The sequence below is a fragment of the Phaseolus vulgaris genome, chromosome 3 (assembly GCF_000499845.2).
Source record: "Phaseolus vulgaris cultivar G19833 chromosome 3, P. vulgaris v2.0, whole genome shotgun sequence".
NCBI classification, from domain to species: domain Eukaryota; kingdom Viridiplantae; phylum Streptophyta; class Magnoliopsida; order Fabales; family Fabaceae; genus Phaseolus; species Phaseolus vulgaris.
The window spans coordinates 37,642,301-37,669,283 of NC_023757.2; the positions used below are offsets into that span (position 1 = coordinate 37,642,301).

At 28.3% G+C, this 26,983-nt stretch overlaps 1 protein-coding gene across 1 annotated transcript; it reads right to left on the reverse strand.

Moving 5' to 3' along the window:
- Window positions 1-1,201: 1,201 nt before the first annotated feature.
- Window positions 1,202-4,304, reverse strand: LOC137807478 (protein PGR). Its single transcript, XM_068608136.1, has 5 exons — window positions 4,000-4,304; window positions 3,795-3,908; window positions 3,236-3,458; window positions 1,842-2,090; window positions 1,202-1,623 (listed from the first exon to the last, which is right to left on the reverse strand). Exons 1-5 carry the CDS (start codon window positions 4,140-4,142, stop codon window positions 1,492-1,494), a joined length of 861 nt encoding a protein of 286 aa, XP_068464237.1. The 5' UTR covers window positions 4,143-4,304; the 3' UTR covers window positions 1,202-1,491.
- Between the last annotated feature and the right edge of the window lie 22,679 nt (window positions 4,305-26,983).

Sequence of the window (26,983 nt, forward strand, 5' to 3'; positions counted from 1 at the left end):
TTATTTTATGTCAGAGTTCTATCATACGTAACTGTTTATCTGTTTGTGTAACTTTCTTTTCAGCAGAATTCCGATTTAGCATTAAAAAAGATAAATTTCAATATAATTCTTGTTTGATTGTTGAAGTTTGAAATATATGTTGTGTTTCACTAATTCTCTAACTTGATATTACATATACTAAAATTTGCATATTCACCAATCAAAGCTTCTACAAGAATGTTGTCATTTTCCCTAGTGTTCCTCATGCACCTCCAAAATAGAAGATAGATATACACGCCATCTATATAAACTGTGTCTCCAAAGTGTAACATAAATAGACATGTCTTCAATATATAAATTACAATAAACTTACCAAGAAGGTATGAAATGTCATATTCATGAATTTTATAGTCACATATTTATTACAATTGTATATAAATTTATAGGTTTTCTGCAATACATTTTCATTTTTCACTTAAATTATAGACACTCGGGTCTTATTTTTATTTGAAAAACGTTGAGTTTAACTTCCAGATTATGTAATCCGAAAGTCTTTTTTCAAATGAGTTTCCGAATTACATAATCCGAAAACTATTCTATGCGGGTGACACAAGAAGGACAAAAATGTATTTTCATGTTGTGTATGGAGGTGACAGAAGAAGATATGGAGGTGCAGGAAGAAACAGTCCATACAATAATGTCCCTACCTCAAAAAGGTATTACATTGTGACCCTGCCCAATCTTCCACCTATTTTTTTGCTTTTTAATCCTATCTTATACAAACCATCAGGGTTCAAATTAAGTCCAATCTTGCAATTTTTAGTTATGCAGATGAAGTTTTGTTCAATCAATTTGTGTTAATCAGACATATACAAACTAGACCGTTTGAGTGGTTCATTGAGCCACCGTTACCAATTACTATATTTCAAACTAGTAATCATATGCACGGTAGGAGCTTCTTGAGAATGAGCATAATAAAGATGGACAATATAATCTTCCATGAATGAATGATACAAAAATAAAATAAAAGTTCCATTACATGATCACTTGCCTTGTGTGTTTTAATTAACCATTCAAAATATGATTTAATAGTGTCAGTATTTCTACTTCTCATGTTCACATTAAAAAACCTATTCTAGCTAGATGCATCCATGAAAGGCATGTTATTTAGTTGCACCACAATGACCAACTAATGCATGACCCTTTTTGCTGACAATGAAAATTTTCTGACAACAAAATCAATTTGTGATGCCATGTGTTTCTTTGGTATTGACTATACCAAACTGTCAAACAGATACTAAAAATGTTATGTGTCGCTCTTCTAATCAAGAAAATATATGAATGACTGTGCTCTATAACCAGATAGTGCTGTCATTCAAATGTTGATGTAATCCACATAACCAATTGGAGAATGAGAATACAGCAGTATAGGAACAACTAACAGTCTAACACCAGAGTTACAAGTTTTTGAACTCTGGGACCTTTTGGTCACAATCGCTTCTTTTGATGAATTCAGAAAATGTACCAACAAGCGATTGCAGTAAAAAATGAGGTCAACAGTATTGATACAAAGTTCACTGCGTTGTTGTCAAGAACGTTGGCACCAGAAATCCTTTTAACTGTTGGTCCTGGCTTTCCAACAACCTGCAGAAGGGAGTGAGAAATTTCAAGTATCAGATATCTAAACTAAAATAGGAGGGTTCTATGGTGCCTTTTATTATGGTAACTTTGCCCCCGGAATCATCTCCTAATAACATGGAGATTTGTTCAACAAACTCCCAATGCAATATAGTAATTCAAGCATTATGCCAATTGGAAAGAGTATTCTTTATAGGTGGTGGTCATGGTGTCAGTAAATTTACCTTGCGGCGAACAGAACAAATTCCACTGAATTGTAGTGTTGCACCCAAGAGAGAGTCAATGAGACTTCCAAATAGTCCTGCAAGGGTGGCAATGGGTAAGACCAGTAGTTGCTTAAGAACTGTACTAGACTCACATCTTGTAGTTGAGAAACCCAGAAGAACAAACGACAATCCAATGACGCTTCCAGCTGCTGCAGCTGCGAGAATTCCTGTTTTTGTCACACCACCGTTTGTACCTTTCTTCACATGCTGATAATCACAGAGAAACGAATTAGTAACCACAATTTCTGAAACTCAGTAGCAATATTCTATCTGAATTTTCTATTTAAAGATCCACAGTGTAGTAAGCCACTTGTCATATCATGGATTCCAAGCCAGAGTTTGGAAACACTAGTAAGTAGACATGCGGTTTACACAGATGCCCACAGGATAAGTGACAAGAACAGAATGTGAGAAATAATTTAGGGAGGCTCAGAATCTTAAACTCCCTTTGAGCTTTCAAACGTCACAAAACAAAGTTGAATTCTTGACAAAAAAAGTGGTATTTTCCCTCCCTAACCTATTTTTAGTCTCAATTTAGTCCCTCGAGTAAGCAAGTTTCACATTTAAATCCTTCAAATCCATAGCAACGTGAGACAGATGGAACAACTGCCTATCATCATTAGAATCCTATGCAACAGTGCCCATCTAGTACATGTCACCCAATTCAGCAATTTATCACTAACATAAAGCTAACTTCACCTTGTAAAGACTATTCTAATAATATAACAAAGTGAAGCTAAATTTGGCTACATTCCATATTTCTTACAATCAGGTGGTCCATGGATGGACCAATAGGTGTGGGTTTCATTTGGGAGCAACTAGATTGTAAAAAAAAGTCTAAAAGAGATTAAACCGAGAGCCAAAACATTAACAATCTAGGAAGCATGGATACAAATACAACACATTGGGCACAGAAAAAATACAACACGGAACTAGGGATATGACAAAATTTAGAAATGGTAAGACATAACATGGCCATAGTGCAATATATAAAATTAGCATTTAATTAGAAGAATCCAAATGTCCATTTGTGTTGAATAAGGGAATGTCTCTGACACGGTTAGGATAAGTGACAAAAATTAATGATGGACCAAAATTAAATTTTCATCAAAATTAAACAAAGGGAGTTAATGGCCAAGATTATGGGGAAATGGAGCTTGTAACATCAACTACCAAACATATTAATTGAGACTTATGACAAACATTCATAAATGTTTCTAATAAACTAAACACCAAACCCTCTGGTCGATACAGTTGCCTTAAAGTGGTGTTTAAGTTGAACTAAACAAGACAACACAAAATATGGATAAAATGATCCAAGAATGAAGGACTTTGACCAAGACATTATTCACCTTGAAGGTTGTAATTAGACGGGGTTTATCTTCACTGAGAATTCCAAGCTCCGAAGACCAAGTATCCCCATTGCAACAGGAATAATGGCCGATAACAGCACCAATTAGAGCCGTGATCAAAGGTGAATCTTTAGAGTTCAAGCATTTATCCTGTCCTTCAGTGAGCACCCATATAGCTACAATTAGAACCGAGGCAATGCCACTATTGGCCAGAACTTGTATCCTGAAAGAAAAAAACAAGGAAAATTAAGTCAAAAAGAAGAGAAAAACTAAGTGTGGATAAACAAACTTGGGATCCTCATAAAAATACCGTAAAAATTCCAAGGACAAACTTTTATCTGAAAGATTGTATGAAAACAAAAACAAAAAAACTCATCCCTCAATTCAGTGACAGCAAAGAAATATTTCAATCATCATATCTGTTACTCCATAAAATAATTCATCCAAATAAGGACACAATCAATCATTCCTAACTAACAAAACAAACAACCAATCAACCTTTTAAAACAAAATATTCAAAATCAAAAACCTCCAAACAGACAAAAAAGACAGAACTCACCAGTTTCTTTGCCCACCTTCTTTAAATTCAGGATCGAGTGTTCGCTTCCTATCCTCTCCAATCTTTGTGAGAGTGGACGAAGAAAAGAAGAAGGCAAGCAGCACAGCCCCAAACCTTGACGACCCACAATCCAAAGGAACACAAAGATTATTTTTTGGAGTCACCCAAGAACAGAGAAGAAGAGAGAAGAGTGAAGAAGAATTACCTGTATCCCACAAAAAAGTGAAGAGCCATAACGAAAAACCCTGCAATAGCGCCAGAATTGCTGAGGGATTTCTTCTTGTGAGCTCTGAATGCGATTAGGAACGCAATGAAAACAGACACAAGGAGTTGAAAAAACCAATCCATTTGAAATTAGAAATTGCTGTGCAGAGAGTTGGTTTTAGAACATAACTGTAACTACTTCATCAAACAATTGACTCTGTTATAGTTATAGTGGCTGGTCTGGTCATCCTCACTGCACAACAACCATTCACCACCAGATTTAGCTTCTCTCAAATGAGAGGATCTGTTAGTTTTATAAAATAAAATGTAATAAAAATCATAACAAAAATCAATTGAAAATGGTTATAATTAATTTTATATTTTATAATATTCTTAAACCATATTATTTATAATTTGGTTTAATAAAATAAAACCAATTGAAATGGGAGAATCTATTTCTTTTATAAAATAAAATATAATAAAAATCAAACAAAAATCAATTGAAAATTATTATAATTAATTTTACATCTTATAATATTCTCAAACCATATTATTAATAATTTTAAATTTTGTGAAACATATTTTATTCTATCATAATTTTAAATAAATGATGTTTTAATAATAATTGTATAATATGGAGTCAAAAAAAATTCCATGTTGGTCTTTGTTTTAGACATAGATGTGACTCTCATACTCAATGTAAACCTAATCAACTCTTGTCAATATTCTTTTATCAAATGAATATTAGCAAGTAAATTAATTAATCATTTTAAATTTGAATATTAAATACAGATATAAATTGGGTCAAAAAAGTATCATTTATAATAGGTTTATTAGACTAAAATAGAGTTACCTTGAACAAAAGAATACACTTGGAAAGAAATATAAAATAGAAAATGAATCTAGCAACTTTCTCACCAGGCTAATTGGATATCGTTTTTAAATAGAAACTTAAATTTTTTATATTTGTTTAAAAAAAATTATGACATTTCATTTTTTTAAATAATTTTTGAATTCTTAATATTGTTATGATAATTTTTATTTTTATTTGCAAGATTCACGTGTAGTCTTTGCAGGGTCGAAGAGGAGATTAATACTCATTTGTTCTTTGAGTGCAGAGTTGTTTGATTATTGTGAAATTATTGTTTGGAAGTAATTTGGATCGGAATAGTCAACAAGGTTTGGAAACATAAAAACAGGATAAAGGAGGAGTAGTACACATACTGGAAGTTTTTGTTTTGGTCCAATTAAAGGTTTAGGTTACATCCAAGTCACAGTCTGTGCATTTTTCCTTTTCTGATTGGTGCATAGATTCGTTGGTTTGTATGAAGATGATCTCATGATGTATTCATTTAAGTTCTATGATTATTTGTCTCAGGTGACTTTATCAAGTTTGTAAGGATGAATAAAATACATAAATTCAAGTTTGTAAAATTAAATTAAATTTTAAAAATGATTTGAAACAACAGATAATAAGTTAAATGAGTGGGAATCTCTTGAATGAACTAAACTAACTGCTATATTATTTAATATTTGAACAAATTAATAATTTAATATTTTAAATACTTATCTAGTTAATTGAATATATAGTTAAGTAAATTAAATAATAGTTATATTATTATCATTATTATTTAATAATTTTGGTCAATTAAGTTTAATTTTGGGTTTTACATGTAAAATGTCATCATCCAATTTTATAAAAGATTAAATTAAATTAAATTAAGTTTTACTAAATCATAAAGAAAATTCAACTGTTTGAATGGGATTGAATTGTGGGATTATCCAACTTAATGCATATTATTTTAGTTATAAATTTAATTTAAGTAAACTAAAATTACAAAGTTATCATGGAGGCTTGGGTGTTATCTTGGTTGGACTGTTTCTACCTGCACCTCCATACACAACATGAAAATATATTTTTTCCTTCTTGTGTCACCCCTATAGAGTAGTTTCTGGATTGTGTAATTCAGAAACTCATTTGAAAAAAGACTTTCGGATTACATAATCCAAAAGTTAAATAAGACTTTCAGATTATGTAATCTGAAAAATAATCATGCATCTGAAAAATGACTTCTGAATTATGTAATCCGGTAGTTAATTACAAATTTGAAAAATGACTTCCGGATTACGCAATCCAAAATATTATAAAGGGGTATTTTTGAAAATTTAAAAACTTATGGAGGTGAGAGAAGAAGGTATGGAGGTGCAGGAAGAAACAATCTCTTGGTTGTTGACAGTTTCTTTGCTAGTTGCTAGTTGTTGGACGTTTATCTGATTAGGTCCAGGTTGGGCATTTTGACATTTTTACTATTGACAAACCTCTTATTTGGAACATAAGAAGAGTCTCATCTTTCTACTAAAACTCAATGTTCTGATGTCAAATTCTTCTCAATCACCCTTCTAAATAAAGTTTGTACTAAGACTTTATTTTATTATGCACATGTTCTCTATCTTGGATATGTACATTATATATAAGAACCTCTATCTTTAAAATAGATCCAAGTATGTTCCTGGAACCATATCTCTGGTAATACACTGTCATTCTGAATTTCTGAAAAAATAAAAATAAAGTGTAATTTATATTTTAGATTATATAATTTAATCTGAAATTTTGTAAAATAAAATTAAAGTGTAGTTTATATTTTAGATTATGAGATTATTTTCTAGAGTTTGAATATTTTTTTAATATTTGTGATTAATTTTCGAATTATGTAATCCAGAATATATCCAAATTACATAATATTTTTAAATATTTTTTAAAATATATATACATATATATATAATCTAAAATATTAATTTTTTAAAATATATTTTGAATTATATAATTCAGAAGTTATTTTCATATTAGAATGGATATTTTTTAAATTATTTTCAAATTTTATAAATTCAGAAAATACGTCTGGATTTGAAAATATCGGTGTTACAAGAATGTATGGAATTGGAAGAAAAGCTAGTTTAAATTGGGCCATAAGTTCATGAAATTCGAACAACTGTTCACCTAGAAATAACTGCTTCTTCCAGCATCTGCATCTCTATATGTTCCTGCAAGATGGTGAAAATACCTTTTTATTTTTTTGTGTCACTTTTATAGATTTATAAAATCTGAAAGTAATTTAAAAAAATATAGATATTTTGAATTATATAATCCGGAAGCTAATCTTGAATTCGGAAATAGCTTATGGATTATATAATTTAGAATATATTTTTAAAAAATGGTATTCCGGATTATATAATCTATAAGTTTGGATTTAAGAGTAGCTTTCGAATTATGTAATTTGGACGTACATATGAAAAAAGACTTATAAATTACATAATTCGGAAGTTAATCTCATATTAGAAAATATTTTCAGATTATGTAATCTATAAACTAATCATGCATTTAAAAAACAACTTTCATATTATATAATCCAAAAACTAATTACAAATTTGAAAAAAACATTCAAATTATGTAATTCATAATATTATAGAAAAATATTTTTGGAATAAAAGAATATGGAGGTAAGAAAATAATATATGAAGGTGCATAAAGAAGCAATCCTATAAGTTGGAGTTCATTCCTTAGTTGCCCCAAGTCCAAAATATATTGTATTTAAGAAATAACTACTTTTTTTTATAATAAACTGATGTTAGAGAAAATAAAAAATCATAAATAATTGTTATTATGATTCTTAAAAATAATTAAAAAATATTTATACAAATTTTACAAGAACAAAAGAGTGATGTGTTATTTTTATTAAAAATCAATTCTTTATCATACAAAATAAATAAAATAAAAATTTTACTTTTTAAAATAATAAAACTTTGATTCACCTGATTGAAAAAAAATGGAAAGAACTTGACCATAATCATTTTCAATCTTTTTCTATAATTTTAATTTGTAAAACTAAAACTAAACACGACAATTTCTTACTTTAGGAAAACTGAGAAGTGGATTAGATGTGAATAGTCAACAGTCACTCACAAAATTTATGGTAAAATGATTGATAGTTGATTGTTATGTAGTAAGTAGAAGAGGGTGTTTCACTTATAGAGTCGTTAAAAAAATACTTAAAATGTTATAATGAGAAGAAAGTGAAAAGTTATAGAAAAATAATCTTTCTTTCACCAAATATAAGATTTTTAATCCAAGTGTATTACGAAATTAACTTTAGACCTAACTCAACCCCCATAAAATCGTTTCATGAGGTTGAGGTTTGCACCCACTTATATACCATAAAAGGTTTTAATCTCTAGTTGATGTGAGATCTCCAACAGTGTGCAATATAAATTTCTCAAAATAATTTATTCTAGTATTTTTCTTATAATTTATGCCAAACTTGAAAAAACAAAATCAAAAATTATATTTATTTACCTATGAATTTAAAAGAATGTCATGACTTAAAAAAATATGTTGTTGAATTTATATATCAAATTAGACACTGTTATGTATGAAATGAAATGAAATAATAAAATTTATATTTAAGTTATGCATTTTTTAGTTGGTTACAAAATTATTCACACAAAAAATTGTTACAAAGTAAAAAAAAATATGATCAATAAAAAATTGGGTATAACAGAAGAAACTAGTCTTTTATATGACGAATATACAACTAATGCCTTAATCTCCTCAAAATCTCCTCAAAAAGATAGACATCCACATGTCCGAAAAGAACTGCCACAGTCCAACTTGCATTAATTTTAAATTACTCTAATTGGCATACATAGAAAAAAATGTGTTTTACATAAAAAAAACTCTAACTAGAGATAATTGAGAGATAATATTGGTTTACATTGATTAAAAAACTAACATTAATTATGATGTTAAGCAAAAATTAATCATAATTAACTTCAACTTGAACCCTTGTTCGCATATGTTGAAAAGAAGGATTTTTAGGTTTATTACTTTTTGTTTTGATAGAATTGATGTGTGTGTATGATATGTCTTGCGTCTTTAGGTTTCTAATATTAGAAATCGTATTTTTTTTTTGTCTTTTCATTATTATCATGATATTAGAATTAAAGTTATGAGTTCAATTCTTAATGGGATAATTGTTGAAGAGAAAACTATTGTATCTAATTATCTAATGATTTAGGTCAAGTGTGTCAAGTCACAATTGAATAGTGATTTGGATTGTTAGTTCTTAAGTTATAGGTTTTGCACGAAACTTAACATAATGTTGTTATTAAATGTTTTCAACATGATTTGGATGGTGAGTACACTTCTAATAAATTTTGTGAATTACTTGTCACTAATGGTACTTTTTTATCAAACTTCTTGTATTGATATTCCTCAATAAAACGAAGTTGTTGAAAGAAAACACATGCACAACCTTGAAACTACTCGTTATCTTTTATTGTTTGTTTCAATTCCCAAGGTGATGTTTTTCTTATTATTGTTTATGTTATTAATTGAATTTCATCTTCTCTTATCTCAGGCATGTATCCTTTAAAAAAATTGTATGGTTGTGCTCTTGAACATTCATCCTTAAATGTTTTTTGTGTCACTTGCTTTGTTCATCATCTACAAGTAAAATATAGTAAATTGTCCCCGTGTTCTGCAATATAAGTTTTTCTTTGTTATAGGGATGGTCGTTGTTATGATCTTATCAACCACAAATCTATATTTCTCGTCATGTTATTTTCCTTAGGTACATTCTATTTGACTCTCACAATCCCACAAGGTTTGATCTCATATGTATTGATCCTTTTCCAAAAATGATAATGTTGTAAGCAATCTTGAAATTGAGAATACAAGTATGATATTGGTACTACTAAAGCTCAAGATACTCTCATGACTTCCCAAGAATCTCGTGTGACTCTTGACCCTCCACCTTCTTATTATCTTCTATATGTTCGTAAGTCCACCCAATTACTAGATTTTTTTATTTTTTTAATTATTTTTCATTTGCAACTCTTATTATCCTTTAGGTCCCGTTTGGTTCAAGGCGACGAAAATGATGCATTCACTTTTTGTATGGAAAACATAAATACTAATGCAGTAAAAGTTAAAATTACACGAAAAAAAAAAAAATCACTCAGAACTTTCTTCGATGGATTGCGAAGAAAGTTAAAATTAACTAAATAAATATATATTTACTTAATTAATTTTTTTATCCTTTTTATCTTAAACTTAAATTATTATTATTTGTATTTAAAATAAAATATAATTTAAATATTAAAAAAATAATCAAAATTGTAAAAAATAATTATTATAAAATAACATAATTAGTCATATTATATAAATTATAAATATAAATAACAATAAAATAAATATATTTTTTAATAATAAAGAAATAAAATTATAAATAATTATATTAATTACAAAAAGTAAAGATAAAAATAATAATATTATTTAGTGTAAAAATAAGTTTTTAGCAAATATTTATGACTATAAATATTTATATAATATTTTAATTAAAAATAATTATAATTTGTTATAAATTAATTAATTAAATTAATTATTTAATAATTTTTAAATGTAAGGGTACATTGGTAAACTTATATTTTTATATATTATATATTTATAATATAAATATAATAAAATAATTTATCAGAATATAATATAATAGTAATAAAATAAATATATTTATATAATAATAATATAAATGTATTTATATAGTAATAATAAAAGAAAATAAACTAGTATTATAAATGTAAACTATGAAATAATAATAATATATTTAAAATTTAAAATAGGAATAATAATAATAATGATAATAATAATAAATTATAAATAATAAAAAAATTATAAATATAAATTACATATTTAATAATAATTAAAATAAATTTATTAAATAATAATATTAACAAAAATAAAAGTTAATTTTAATTTTGATTTGATTTTGTGAAAATATTTTTTTTTAAAATGGTAAATTTGTAAACTTACATTTTAAAAATATAAAAATCTCCTCACAACCATCCTATCACACACAAACTTCAATAAACTTTTCTCACAAATCCACTATAATATACCATAATCCAAACAACCTCACTTTCTTTACACTTTTCTCTCAAATCACTCTAAATCCACTCCCTCAAATCCTCTGCCCAATCCAAACACACCCTTAGGGAAATAAGTTATTGACTCTTGGTGGGTTTAGAAGATTAAAACAAAGTTGAACGGGTCTATTGAGTGTTAAGACTCGTTTAGTCACTAAAAGATTTTATACAAAATATGACATTGGTTATACAAAAACCTTTGTCTTGGTTGTTAAGATGATTGTCATTCATACTTATTATTGTTGTCTTTATCCATTAGTGGGATGTTTTTCCAGATGGATGTTAAAAGTATTTTCTTAAATGATGATCTAAAAGAGGAGGTTTACATGATGCCTCCTCCAGATGTTTCTCATAGTCTAGGAAAGTGTGTAGTTAAGAAAGATTCATTATGGTCTTAAACAAAAAGCTGCCCAGGCTTGATTTGAGAAGTTCTCTACATTTATTTCATCTTAGATTTTATTCTAGTGATTGTGATTTTGCTTTGTTTTTTAATACTACTTTTCATGGTCATGTTATTCTCTCCTTATATGTTGATGACATGATAATGTAGATTAGATGTAAAGTTAAGATTGCAGTTGACAAAATAGTCTAAAATGAAGGATTTATATTTTTTTTTGTTATTTATAGGTATTGAATTTGCATATTTTTCTTGAGTGCTTTGGATAGAAATTCTATGTATTCCTATATATATATATATATATATATATATATATATATATATATATATATATTTGTGATACTCAGTTTTAGAGTCTTATATTTTCCTCATTATCTTTCTTAGAATTGTATACTTATTTTGATGTTGATTGGATTTGTGACCTTACTGATCGTAAGTTAACTACAATTTTTTTGCATTTTTCTTGGAAATTCTATTATATTTTGAAAGAACAAGAAACAATATATTTTTTATCATTCATCTACAAAATTTGAATATATTGTCATGACTCTAACCACTATTAAGATTGTTTGGTTGCGTTGACTCTTTTGTAAGATAAGTGTTTATCTTTTTAATCAAATTTGTGTACACTGACAATAAGAATGTTATTCAAAATTATTTATAATTTAGTATTTTGTGAATATTGAAAGATTGATATTTCATTCACTATTATCTTTAATTTCATATATGTAGATTGCCAATTTATTTACAAAATCTTACAATATTAAAGATTTATTTGCTAACAAACTCTCAATACTTTCTAGAGAGATGTTAGATGACAAAAATATATAAAAATCTAAAATTTTGTATCAAAGTTTAGGGTCACATTTTAATTTCTATTAAAATTTCCTGTAAAAATAACACATTTTTATTACAAACCATTTAAAAAAAACTATAAAAGAAATTATCCTATAAAACATATCCATCTAAATACACTATGGTGAACTAATTTGCATATCTGCTGCATTTATTACGCATGTACTTCAATTTCTAAGGGATTTTTTATATTCTTAAACTAATATTCAGTTTTTTTCTCATTTGCACAATTGGAGAGGATTGATATGACTACCATACATATATTAAAAAAAATTATAAAAAATAATGATGGTAGAGTTTCTAAAAGAACTGACACAAAGAAGAAAAAAAAGTTATATGAGACTGGTGTGTACTTAGCATCCCAATAAAAATGAAAGTTAATTTTTTGGTGGTTATGCATTAGAGACAACCAATGGAACACAAATTTACAAAATAGTGTTGGTTAAGCCTAGATAAAGAAAAATATATTATTTAAGTAAGTTTAGGGGACACTAAAATGAATATAAAATTAAATAGTTATTAAGAAGTGAATTTTAGGTTTAACTTAACCTCATAAAACCAACTTATAAAGTGAGGTTTACACCCACTTATATACTATGAAATGTCCTAATCTCTAGTCAATGTGGGATCTCCAACAATAATTAAAATTAGCGTCGCCGTTAGGAACACTACGTGAGAAAGCAAATGTGAGTAAATTGTCACCATTGGAGACACTACCTAAGAAATAAATATGAGTAAAATGTACTTAAGGAGAACAAAATGGCAACGGAGACAAAAACGAAAAACAAAATTAATGAGAGTGAAATGGCCATGAAGAAGACGTATGGTTTTTGGGAGAAATCTCAGGATTATGAGTTTGGAAGTTTGAGACAAAAATGAGAAATTGAAAGTTTGATAAAAAGAAATTGTGAGACAAAAATGTTTTAATGTTTTGTTTTTGTTCTCATTAAATAACTTAGTCTTGGCTAAGGTGATAATAAACGTCCACGTCACCTAGACATATGCTAAATGTAATCAAATATTAACTTGCATTCACTTTGTGCCCCTCATTCTCGACGTAGTATCATTCCGCAACTTATTATGTGATTGCATATACTTTGTGTCCATATTTTAGACGTTAACTTATTATTATTTTAATAATTTATAACGTGCATTCATTTTGTGTCCCTATTATAGATTCAATATAATTTTGTCACTTAATTTTTTTTCCATTATATCTACTTTGTGTCCTCATTCTAGACGTTAACTTATTATTATTATAATTATTTTAATAATTTTTAGTGAGTTAAAGATCTTCCTTGTGAACACAATATTTGACATTTATATTTGTGTCCAACTTGAGTAGACTTTACCCATGCTAGTGGTTTCTTTTTTATAGTCCCAGTAGTTAAAATGATTTTTTCTGATAAAACTAGTTTTTTTTATAGATAAATTCTTCTTTCACCTTATAAATTATGATGTGTAACCGATATTTTTTTTTTAAATTTCTAAAATTATTCTGAAGTGAAAAATCTAAAAATTCAAAAAATAAATTTAAAATATATTTTTGAATTCTGTAAATAAAATTGAAAAAAAAAACCTTTAAAAAGGGTAATTCTAAAATACAAAAAAATACATTAAAATTTGACCACAAAGTTTTGCCTTCTTTAAAATGTAAAAAGCACATTTCCTAACAAAAAGAACAGGAGTGCATAAACAAGGAGAGAGATAAAACAAAAGTGAGAGAATTATCAGTGAAAAGGAATTGAAAAGGTGAAAAGGAAAAATACTTCTTCGGGTTCTTTTTACAATTCTTTTTACAAGAAATAAATAATAATGTATTTATATTATTTTATTATTATTTTATATAAAAAAAAGTATGCAAAGACTGTGAAAGTGGGTTGGAGATGTTCTAAATTTGAAATGTGGTGTGTTTAGATTTTCAACCTATAGAGTTTGATGCAAAAGGCTTCAATTTCTTTGTGATGAATAACACAGCTGTAGACAGCGATGTGTCGTGAGAGTGCAGGCCTACTGCACTGTCTTTTTTCAACTATAATGCATTTAATACTTAGCTCTCTCTTCTACTTTTCATTCACTACTATTCATATTCAAGAATGGGACTATGCTCTATAACAAATAAGTGTGTGGAGTTTATCACCAACATTAGCCTTCTTCCTACATTTTACAACAATAACAATTAATACCCACCAACAATAATGCACTTCAATTCATGACTTTCCTCACCCAAACCCTTTTCTTATTATTATTAAACTTCAACAACTATAGGAATAATCAAACCATGGAATGTCAAAAACATATTGCTATTAACTACCCATTTTCTAAGCAAACATCTGAAAATGATTTCAAAACCCTCATAAATATTATACCTTTTTTTTTCTTATTATCACTTCACTTTCAAGAGTGTGTGATATATGACATTTTCAAAATTTTGAAGCCCTAAAATTATGAAAGATTTCTGAGATATATAACATAAATTAAACTTTAATTTCTCATTTCATATTTAATATAAAGATTTAAATGTTATTTCTAATTCATTTTTTATATTTTATTTTATATAAAATTAATAAGACGGAGTATTAACTATCATTGTATTGTTTGATTAGACATAATTTGAAAGATTACTTATTTTTAATAGTTCACTGATGCATGTATTTTAATTAACATTTCATATACAATATGAAATTTAAGTTGATTACATTTTATTTTATTTTTGGTGTCATGAAATGTCATTATTTTTTATAGAAACAATGAGGTCTCACTATGTATGTGTATATGTCTTGGAGATTCTACCAAGCAACCAAGAGTTCAATGTGTTACTCTCCCAGTCAACAAAGAGCTTAACAATTAATTATACTTTATATAATTTAGGATTTAGGATTTAAATAAATGAGTTGTATGTTTAAATGATATGTGAACGAGGGAAACGAGGAGGTGTATGAATTCATGGTGTGTTAACTCATTCAACCAATTAATGATGAGAAAGTTGAAACACAAATATATATGACATAAGAAAACAAATAAATTTATGTTGCATCATTTATGCTTTAATAAATAAGTTATATTAAATTATTTAAAAATGTTAAAATTATTTTATAATACAAGTGTTATTAGCAACTACTTATTATATCGTTCCACTATCACACTTATTTGTGATTTTACTTGTTGCACAAGAAGTTGCTCTCATGCTTTAAACAAACAATAAATTCATTATTATGAAAATCAATTTTTTTATATCTTACATAAAACTTATATATAGGTCCTAACCAATTTTATTTTATTTATTATAGTCTACTCCAAATATAATATTTTAAAGGATTGACCAAGTACAAAATAAAAGAAGTTGATGTGAATACAATACAAGATATTCATTTAAAGTACACATTAGCTGTTCTTAAAGTTGTTATATCCATCTAATATATAACATGTATAGCTGGAAATTGCTTTGTGACAACTCTACCAATGACAGTCAAATAACTGTTGTTAAAATCCTATTTTGCAGTGATGTTAACAAAGATGTATACTGTAAATCTATATTTACTTCATCACCACAAACATTCAATTCATACTATAACACAACATTTCAATTATATTAGAACAAGCAAAAATTCAAAGAATTTAACTATTCAAATTTCTAATCCAAATTTGCATTTCAAACATCATCATCATTTAATTTCAAACTATACCCAATCTTTCCTAATGTTTATTTCTTACTTTCATAATTTATCAAAGCCAATTTCCCTTACCTAAAATGTATTCATCTCCATTGAAACTATTAAAAAAAAAAAGTTAAATATTACAAGAAAATCTAAAATTATATGCTGTCCAAATTCATATAGGCGAAAAAAATCCGTATATAATGCAACATATTTTATTTTTAATTTTTTATTATTTATTTTTATATTTTTTATTATTTTCAATTATTATTTACAATTATTATTTATGCTTATTTTTATTATTATTAATTAGTGAAAATTAATATTATTATTACTCATAATATTATTAATATTATTATCACTGATAATAATAATATTATAATAATTATTATTAATAATATTATTATAATAATAATTATCAATATTAATAATATTTTTAATACTAAATAAGTGCTAAGAGATTATCTATTTTGCTTCTAAGATGTTAAACCTAACTAACAAACACATAAATATATGGAATCAGACTAATATAGATTAATTTTTTTTTAGGTCATTCACATATATACCTCAAAATCACATGCAAACCAAAAAGAAAGAAAACTTTAAGAGAAGAAAAATAACTTAGCATGAACAATATTTTCTTTAATTGAGTTAGATTTATTCTCAATAATTTAACTTATAGATTAAGTGAAAGGGGGAGGAAGTTTTTTTTCAAGAAAATTCAAAACCAATGGAAATTTAAAGGTGACTTGATTCAGGTTTTGCATTGAGAAAGTAAAATTTTGATAATTAAGTTCAATTTGGGCGTAGGATTTTGGTGTGAGAACTCGAATCAATCTCATTCATTTGATTAAGCGAATTATTTTTCATACTTTTATTCCATTTCATCGGATTTTTTCACCCTTCTATCCGTTCGTTACCCACATTATGCATACAAGCAAAGTGTCTTTATTAAATGTTCTTACAAAAAGGGACCAAGAACACTCGAACTAAAACAAGATGGCCTTTTACACAAATCTTCTGATTTCGGGCTATACTCTCGGGTTTCTATTGGGCTGGATTGCTTCTTGGGCTGGATTACTTCTTGGGCTGGATTCTCAACTGGGCTAGGCTCGCGGTTGTTCCTCTCGGCTGCTTCTCTCGGCTATTCATCTCAGCTGTTCCACTTGGCTACTCCTCTCGGTTGGTATTCATCACAGGTGGGGGGATGTACCTGCAAGTCGCTCCGATGCCAAAGTCAGAAACAATGTAATGGTTTTTCAGATAAAATCACTCTTACCTTTTTCTTGTGCTAACCTCCTATTTATAGAGTTTCGTTGATGGGCCTTCTATAGTACTTTTGGACTTTCTTATCACACCTTTTTATTACTTTTACACCCCCCTGTGCAAGTTCCTTATTTAAATTGGGCTTTATTATCCTTTCAGGTTTCGGTCCAGACCTTTCGGTTCTAACTTATCATTTTGATTATTGGACATGTAGTTCTCGGCCTATACCTCTCGGTTTTAGGCTACCAGTACATTAAATGTTTGTATTAAGAAAATTTTTGCAATTTTAGTTGTGTTTTTAGCTTTTATCCATCGAGATTGATTTAACACTAATAATAATAATAATAATTAATTTAATGATAATAATTTAGTGTACTTCTTTGAGACCGAGGCAGACAAATATCACCAGAGGCATTACTTCAACATTAATTTCTTTTTTATCGTTTCATTGCAAAAGGGAAATTAAATGGAATTGTAATGGTATATGTTAGAATTTCAAGTACAGATTTATGAATATCTGTAAAGAAAAAATAGAAAAAATATAAGTACAAGGTTTTAGATTGAAAATAATGTTTTAACTTTATTATATTAAATATTCGTAATTCGGTGATATCAAATTATTTGGACATTTTTTTAGAGAAAAAATAAAATAAATTAACGCAATTATTCTGCATTTCCAAAAAAATCCAAAAGTATACGTAAAAGTCCAATAATGGTTCCCTTATAGGTGAAGCAGTCCATGTGAATCATAAATAAGGATCGATGTTAACGTGTAGATATGGCTCTGATTCTGTGATAAATGTGTTCTAAACTGTACCTACAAAATGTTAGTTAAGGTCAAATCAAATCTTTAGATGTGCGTAAAAAAGAGACTAAACATATAAAATTACGTATTTATTTACCATATTTAAATTTAATTCATTATTCAATATTGCATATTATTCTCTCCATACTAAGATCTGTTTCTTCTGGTTTAGTAAGGATGTTTATAACAAAATAAATATTAAAATTATAAGTTGGGCTTAAATATATAAATTAGATTTCTATGTAGGACACGGACACTGAAACGACAGGACACAGAGATACGTAAAATCTCTAAAATGTAGGACACAGGAACACAGATCTATATATTATATAATTATGAATTATATAATTTGACAATAAAGATTTATGTGCACAAGTATCTTCTAGATTATTTTTTGAAACAAAAAGATGATTTACAAATATTTGTTTCTTATTTTTATAATCGTAATAACAATTTATACAATAAAATTTGAATTTTAAAAAAAATGTATTTTTCATTTTTAAAATTGTTAAAACTGTACTAGAATTGTCAGAAATCACGGATACTTATCTTATAAGTGTTATAAAAGTGTCGATATCCCAATTCATAGTTTCTAATTATATATTTATTTCTTTAATATTTCTCTTTAACTTTTTGAAGTTATTTTTGCGCCTTTTTTAAACGAATCTCTCCTAGTAGTAGGTGATCCCGATCAAATCAATCTTATTTTACTATAATTTGTTTTATGGTAAGTTTTTTTTCTTTGTGGTAAACATTTTTCCTTTTCCTCCATGGTTTAATTAGTGAATATCATAAAGTTCACAGCCCTACAAGTTGAGAACTTTTATTTTGATCGTTCTAGTTCCTAATTATTATTATATTTGACAAGTGGTTTAGTTTAGACTTTTTTTTTTAAAATAGTTCTTATTTTTTTTAATTAGAGTTCATGCAATTATTAGGTATCTGGAACTGAAGATTTTGGTGGAACTCAGAGTTTATACAGTTTATTTTAATTGGTTGAACTTTTCATCGTTACTTTAATACTTAAACAATTATCATGTTATGTAACTCGAGCGATAATGTTTATTGTCTAAATTATAGTTTAATGAGAAAAAAATGTTGAGATAATTTTATTTTTTTAAAAACTTTCATCCGTCAAGGAGACGGAATTTGAATGGTGCTTCGAAATTTGTTGGTTTTTGCACTAAGTGATGTTTGTCAAGTGATATTTTAGTGAAATAAGATAATATAATTAATGAATATAGTATTATATAAATAATAACCATAATACTATTATCACGATAAGTGTGTATATGTGTGAATGTAAAAAGTAACTTTGTAGGTACTACTAGGATGCTTAATATTTTATTGGTTTTTAAAATAATTATTTTAAAAGTTATATTAAGTGAACGTAGAAAGAAGAGATGTTTTTTCTCCAACAGTAGTCACCTCTGGTTTTTTTAATTGTTTAAGTTATAATTTTCTTAACCTAAAATAAGTGAAATAAGTTGGTTAATTTAAAATTTATTTATGTATAATCAATTCATTAGTATAATAGATTTTCATTTAGTCTATATTTTTATAATTTTTTATGAATATCTAATGACGGATGATTGTTGTTATTTAAAATGTCAGCCTAACTAAAATATCAAGTTGCATAGTGATGTTTAAAATAATTTTTTTTATAAAAATAAAATAAGTGAAATAATTATTTTATCTATAGTGGGAACAATTGTATACCATTGTTTGTATTTCCAAGTAATTATAAATTACTATAACTATAATTCATAAAGTAATTATTAACAAAATATATTTTCAGCCAGACTATAATTAATATGAATGTAAAAATGATTTATATTATAAATGAATTAACATAAAATCTCTAATATGATATTTTGAATTGGTTTAGAAGGTTACCTAGGTGGGAAAAGGGAAGAGGATTAAACTATCCCTTTCTATGCTACAAGTACACCTTTCTCTGGGTTTGTTTGGAAATCCAGAAACCACTACACCTAACTCATATCTCACTAGTCTACAGCAGATCCCCAACTCAAAGAACAAAGGCCAATGATATTCATGACCTCATAAGTAACTAACCATACATATGTTTTCTTCACTTATAAAGTGCTACACCATTCAAGTGGGTCACCATACTCCATTGCTAAACACACATTATTAATTAAATCAAATCTACCAAACTTTTGTAGCTACCACAAACAAACAACATATTTGTTTTAATTTCATATATGTTTTTTTTAATTTAAATAAGATAAAACCACCACTTGTTTTTACCATGAGATAAAGGTTGGAGGACAAAATTTGCATGCCATAAACTCAATCTCAGTTTTTACCAACAAGAATGCCCAGTTATAACTCACTTTTATTGACTTTTCCACCTCTTATGTCCTGTTTGGGGAGGTTGCCTTTGCATTAACTAATTCTTGGAAGTTATTCCATTGAAAGGTAAACATAATGTGGTAAGACTTTCGAGGGTTGTTTGGTTTAAGAAAATATTTTCCATTATCATATTTTTTTAAAATATTTTTCATTTTCTATATTTTAAGACTTGAAAAGTATATTTGATTTGACTGCTTTTAAATCAAGTATAATCATTTTGTTGTTTTAGTCTCCATGAATATTTTGTTATTTAAAAATAATATATTTAATACTTTTTTTATAAATAAGATAATTACTTATTATTTTTTAAGTTTTAATAGATCTGGAATGATAATTTCATATTATTTTTAGAATGATCATTAATTTTTTTTAAATATTACTTAAATAAAATTACTACATATAGTAACTATTTCATTGTTATGTATGTATCATTTTAAGTGTAGAGAATAATTTGTGTGAAAATATATTTATATATTGCAAATAAATTTACTTTATATTAGTATTAAATTATGTAAGGAAAAAAATAGTACTATGTATCCCTCCAAACACTATATATCAAAATCATTTTTTTTATCAAACTTATACAGAAAAAGGGACAGGTTAGTTACTTTTTAAAACTCGCTCATATTCTACATAAATTTTAATATGATTGACTACTACTTGAATTTATAAACTGTTTTCATTAATTATTACAGAAATTTTACCATTTCAACCAACAATCATGTTACCAAATAAAAATCCAATAGCACTTAATTCAAACCAAACATTCTAAAATACCAACCTAACAATAATACTAATATCAAAATTTTAATACTAATACCAAATTTCAAAACCAATGTAAACACAATATTGTCAATTTCAATATTCACCATTTATAATCATAATTAAATTTATTTATAATTGGTAATAGTTTCGTCTATTCCATACTTATTTTTTTCTCTACACCATAATAAAAGAGACTTAAAAAATACACCAACATTTATAGATACTTAATTAAATATAATAAAAACACAAATCAAATAATAAATTAATTGGGAAAATAATTTTTTAAAATAACATAATCTATTTATAAAATTTGTACTTTTATTCAGACACCTTCTAGTTGACACTACAAGAAAAATCATGAAATAGATACCATTTTTTAGAGACCAAAATAATTAGTTACAATAGGAACTAAAATAAAAATCATTTTAGAAACTAAAAAAAAAATTGGTTTTTAAATTAGTTTCTATTATTGTCTATTATTGTTAAATAGTTTTTAAATTGGTATTTAATTAGCAACCAATGTTTTAACTACTAATTATTTAGTTTCTAAATTTGGTAGCAAAAACCTTGGTTGCTAATTAGATACCAATTTAGAAATTATTTAACAATAATAGACAATAATAGAAACTAATTTAGAAACCAAATTTCTTTTTAGTTTCTAAAATGTCTCTAATTTAGTTACTATTGCAACTAATTATTTTAGTTTCTACAAATTGGTTTCTATTTCATGATTTTCTTGTAGTGTGATATACTCTATTTGTTAAAAAGATGAGAAATGTTTTGATAAATTATGAAATAAAAAAAAGAAAAATCGTAGAAAGAGAATACTACTTACAAAAGAATAAAAGTAGAAAGAAAAAGAAAAGAAAAAAAAAAAAGGAGAAGGGAAGGAAGATGAAGAAGTAACGAAGATGGACATCCTTCTTACATATTGTTATTCTATATTATATATAATTCATTATAATTGATAATTATAAAATTAAAATATATTTGATTTTTTTTATTTATTTTAAATATAATTTTTTCTTTATCACATTAGAAAATAAAATAATTTTATTCAAAATTATAATTTATAAAATATTAAAAACTAAATTTTAAATAAAAATATAAATAATATATATAATTATTTTATTTATAAATAATATGTTATTAACTAAACTACATACATACAAAATATAATTAACTTAATTTAAAATACTTTTTACCTTAACAACATTAAGTAATATTTCTTAAATTAACCATAATTTACCCATATCATTCTATGAAAGGATAAAAAAATTATAACTGATTTTAGTGTAAATTTTAATTAGACAATTAGAAAAATAATAAGCAATCGTAAATTATTTGGTTGGAAAAATATGCCCGGACATTTCTTGCTATTTGTATTATTCAAGAAGTAAATGATTAAAAATTTTTATTATAATTTTTCATCTTACAAGTGGTTGAAACAAAAATTTATTTGAAATGAAGGAACACACCTAAAATGTCCCTAAGAAATTGTATATTTACTTTATTCTAAACTTTTCTCTATAAAAAGAATATTAATAGATAATATTTGTTACAAGAGGAGTATTTTATTCAATTTTCCTAAGTTTTTTTAAATAGATATATTGAATTTTTGTTTTATCTTATCTAATTCTTGTTTTTTTTTATATAACTCCCATGGTGGACTCTTTGTTGTGGAATTTCATTGTTACATATGTAGTTTTTACTTATAAAAGAGATAGAATAACATGTGTTTGGAAATTTTTTTTTTAAGAAAATATTGAACATCTAGAATATTTTGATTTTTTATTTATTTTAAAGGTTTTATTTGAACCTTTTACATTTCAAATTATTAGTTTGAACAGAGTAATTTAATTTTTATATATTAAGTATATATTATTTTTTTCAAAAATATTATCAAATATGAGCTAATTTTAAATGTTTAATATAAAAGAACATAGACACGATAAAAAATAAAGAAAATTTCCAAATTTTTAATTTGTTATATGTACTGGTAGGCTAAAACCGAGAGGTTTAGGCCGAGAACAACATTGAATAAACAAGGGAAAAAGGTTGAAACTGAGAGGTTTAAACCGAAACCTGAAAGGATAATAAAAATCATAATAAAGCCCAATTTAAATAAGGAACTTGCACAAGGGGGTGTAAAAGTAATAAAGAGGTGTGAGAAGAAAGTCCAAAAAATACTGTTGAAGGCCCATCAACGAAACCCTATAAATAGGAGGTCAACACAAGAAAAAGGTAAGAGTGATTTTATCTGATGAACATTAAACCTTTTCTGACTTTGGCATCGGAGCGACTTGCAGGTACCCCCCACCTGTTGTGAGGAGAAGCCGAGAGGAGAAGCCGAAAGGAGAAGCCGAGAGCACCAGCCGAGAGCACCTGCCGAGAGCCCGAGAGCACCAGCCGATAGCATCAGCCGAGAGGAGAAGCCGAGAGCACCATCAAGGAGAGAAGTACCCGGCCCAAGACAGTATTCAGCCCAAGATTGAAGGATTAGTCTTGATTAACCCGTTTCAAGTGTTCTTGGTCCTTGTTGTAAGAACATTTTGGCGCCCACCGTGGGGCCGAGGGTCAGTTGAGAAGGGTTAAAGACAAGATGAGTCAAGGAGGAGAACAAGGTGGAGATCGGGAAGACAATGTTAACATGCCAATGACAATGTTGGTCCAATTACAAAAAGAATTCGAGATGTTAAAAAAGAATAATGAAGAAGAATTGAGTATGTTAAGAGCCGAAAACGCACACATGAGGAGAAAGTTACAAGAGGAAACGGTTTTGAATTCATCTTTCGAAACTGTCCAACCAGGGATACAGGTGAACGAGAGGATGTATAATGAAAACTCTCAAACCAGAAGAAGATGGCTTGAAAACTCTGGGGTTTGTGCAGGAACATCTTCCAGAAAACATCCATTTTATGATGTTATAGTCGATACTCCGTTGCCTGACAATTGGAAGAACTTAACCATTGACAAATATGATGGAAGTACGGATCCTGATGAGCATATTGCAATATATACTACTCAAATCAGCTTGTATACATGGAATGATGCTGTTATGTGCAGAGTATTTCCTACAACTCTGAAAGGGGCAGCATTGAGCTGGTTTACACGCCTCCCACCTTTGAGTATAGATTGTTTTGATACGTTGATAGAAAAGTTCGGTGCTCAATTTGCGACTAGTCGCCCCCATCATTTAACGTCAATCGCCTTAGTGAACATAAGACAAGAGAAAGGGGAGTCTTTAAGAATGTTCATGGAACGTTTTGGAAAGGTTGCTTTGGGAATCCGAAATCTTAGTCCAGAGGTCACCATGCATCATATGATAACGGCATTAAAACCGGGACCATTTGCCGATAGTCTTTGCAAGAAACCTGCGATCAATCTGGATGAACTAAGGCAACGGGCATCAAAATTTATGCAAATGGAAGAATTAAGGGAGTTTCGAAACCAAGTAAGAGTTGATGGAGGCGAGAAGAGGGTAACAGAAAGAGAACATCCGCCTGTTGCAAGAAGAGCCCGAGAAGAATTCAGAGCTCGAAAGTTCCAGCAATACACACCTCTAAATACGAACAGAGCAAGAATTTTACAGGAAGCCATGGCAGCCGAAATAATACCATCACCAAGAAAAGCGAGAACACCAGAAAGGGCAGACCGCACCAAACATTGTGAATATCATAAAAATCATGGTCATCATACAGAAGAATGTATTGGGTTGAAAGATAAAATAGAAGAGTTGATTCATGCCGGACAGTTAAAACGTTTTGTTCAAAGGGGAAATTCAAGAGTATGGTTAAGTCCAGAGAGAGATACGAGGGGGCGAGAGCTGGGTGAAAGAAGGTTTGAAAGGTTGGAAAGGAGAGAAAAACAAGTGGAAAAAAGAGATGAAAGAAGGGTTGGAAGGCCAGACGAAAGAAGAGATAGAATATATCAAAACACTCAATCAGTAAGACGAAGCAGAGAGCGAAGTTTGGGAAGACCGGTTAGGGGGTTTATAAATACGATCTCAGGAGGTTTTTCTGGGAAGGAATCCTCATCTGCACGAAAGCAACATTGGCGAAATATCAGGTCTGTTAATCATGTTTTCAAGAGAAGAACTTTACCACCAATGCTTTTCACAGACGAAGACTTCCAAGAAATTGATCCAGATCATGATGATCCTATGGTAATCACGGTTGAAATAGCCGAATATGCTGTCATGAAGACCCTGGTTGATCAAGGGAGTTCGGTCGACATCTTGTTTTGGGATACGTTCAAAAGGTTACATTTGAAAGAAGAAGACATAGTGCCTTTTCGAGAACAAATCATCGGCTTTTCAGGCGAAAGAGTTAACACAAAAGGATATGTTGATTTGGTGACAACATTTGGAAGAGGTAGCAAAGTTAGAAAAATTAAAATCCGATATCTGGTAGTGGACGCATCCACATCATACAATGTGTTGCTAGGACGATCTTCCTTAAATAAGTTAGGAGCAATCGTGTCAACACCACATTTGGCCATGAAATTCCCAACAGAAAAAGGAGAAATAGCTACAGTTTATGTCAATCAAAGAGATGCTCGAGAATGTTATGCAGCAGGTTTAAAAATGAATTTAAAGGTGGATAAAGAGGCTGAAAAAATAGTAGCCATGGTGGACTTGGATCCCAGATTGAATGAGGAAAGACTGGAACCAAAAGAAGAAACAACAGCAGTACTGTTAGGCCAGGACGACAGACAATGCACTTATGTCAGTGGAAGTATGCCTGATGAATTGCTTAGCAAACTTATCACACTGTTGCGTAGTAATAAGGATTTATTTGCCTGGCGGCCGTCTGATATCCCTGGAATTGATCCAGAGGTAATGTGTCACAAATTATCTGTTTGCCGGGAAGCAAAGCCAGTATCTCAAAAACGAAGAAAGTTAGGAGAAGAACGGCGACAGGCAGCAATTGAAGAAACTCAAAAGTTAATACAAGCCGGTTTTATCCGAGAAGCGAAGTATACCACGTGGTTGTCTAATGTGGTACTCGTCAAAAAACCAAGTGGACAATGGAGAATGTGTACAGATTACACCGACTTGAACAAAGCTTGTCCGAAAGACACATATCCATTGCCTAACATAGACCGACTAGTTGATGGGGCATCTGGCCAAGAGATGATGAGTTTCCTTGATGCTTATTTGGGGTATAATCAAATACAGATGTATGCACCTGATATCCCGAAAACAGCTTTCACCACTGATGTTGCAAATTATTGTTATAAAGTCATGCCTTTCGGCTTGAAGAATGCTGGGGCAACATACCAAAGATTGATGGATAAAGTGTTTAAAGAACAGATTGGAAAGAACCTAGAAGTGTATGTTGATGACATGGTTGTTAAATCAAATGAGATACAGAAACACCTGGAAGACCTTGAAGAAGTGTTTGCTCAAATAAGGAAATACAATATTCGACTTAATCCAGAAAAATGCGTTTTCGGCGTTAGAGGAGGAAAATTTTTGGGATTTATGTTGACAAATAGAGGAATTGAAGCTAATCCTGACAAATGTGAGGCAATCATGCAGATGGGAAGACCAAAAAATCTAAAAGAGGTACAAAGGCTAGTAGGGAAGTTGAATTCACTATCAAGATTTCTGCCAATATTGGCTGAGAAAACTAAACCGATTATAAACTTGTTGAAAAAATCTGAAAATTTTGTGTGGAGTGAACAATGTGAGCAAGCTTTATCTCAAATAAAGAGCATGGTGGCTGAACCTCCAGTTTTAGTAAAACCTATACCCAATCAACCCATCATAGTCTACTTAGCTACTTCAAATGCAGCAATAGGAGCCGCTTTAATCCAAGAAAACCCAGAGCAGAAACCGATATATTTTGTGAGTAGAACCCTACAAAATGCCGAAACCAGATAT

Coding starts and splice junctions, on each gene's coding strand:
- LOC137807478 (XM_068608136.1), bottom strand. CDS start 4,142: ATGGATTGGTTTTTTCAACTCCTTGTGTCTGTTTTCATTGCGTTCCTA. Junction 2,091..3,235: donor GTCTAATTACAACCTTCAAG/GTGAATAATGTC, acceptor TGTGATTATCAG/CATGTGAAGAAAGGTACAAA. Junction 1,624..1,841: donor TTTGTTCTGTTCGCCGCAAG/GTAAATTTACTG, acceptor TCCCTTCTGCAG/GTTGTTGGAAAGCCAGGACC.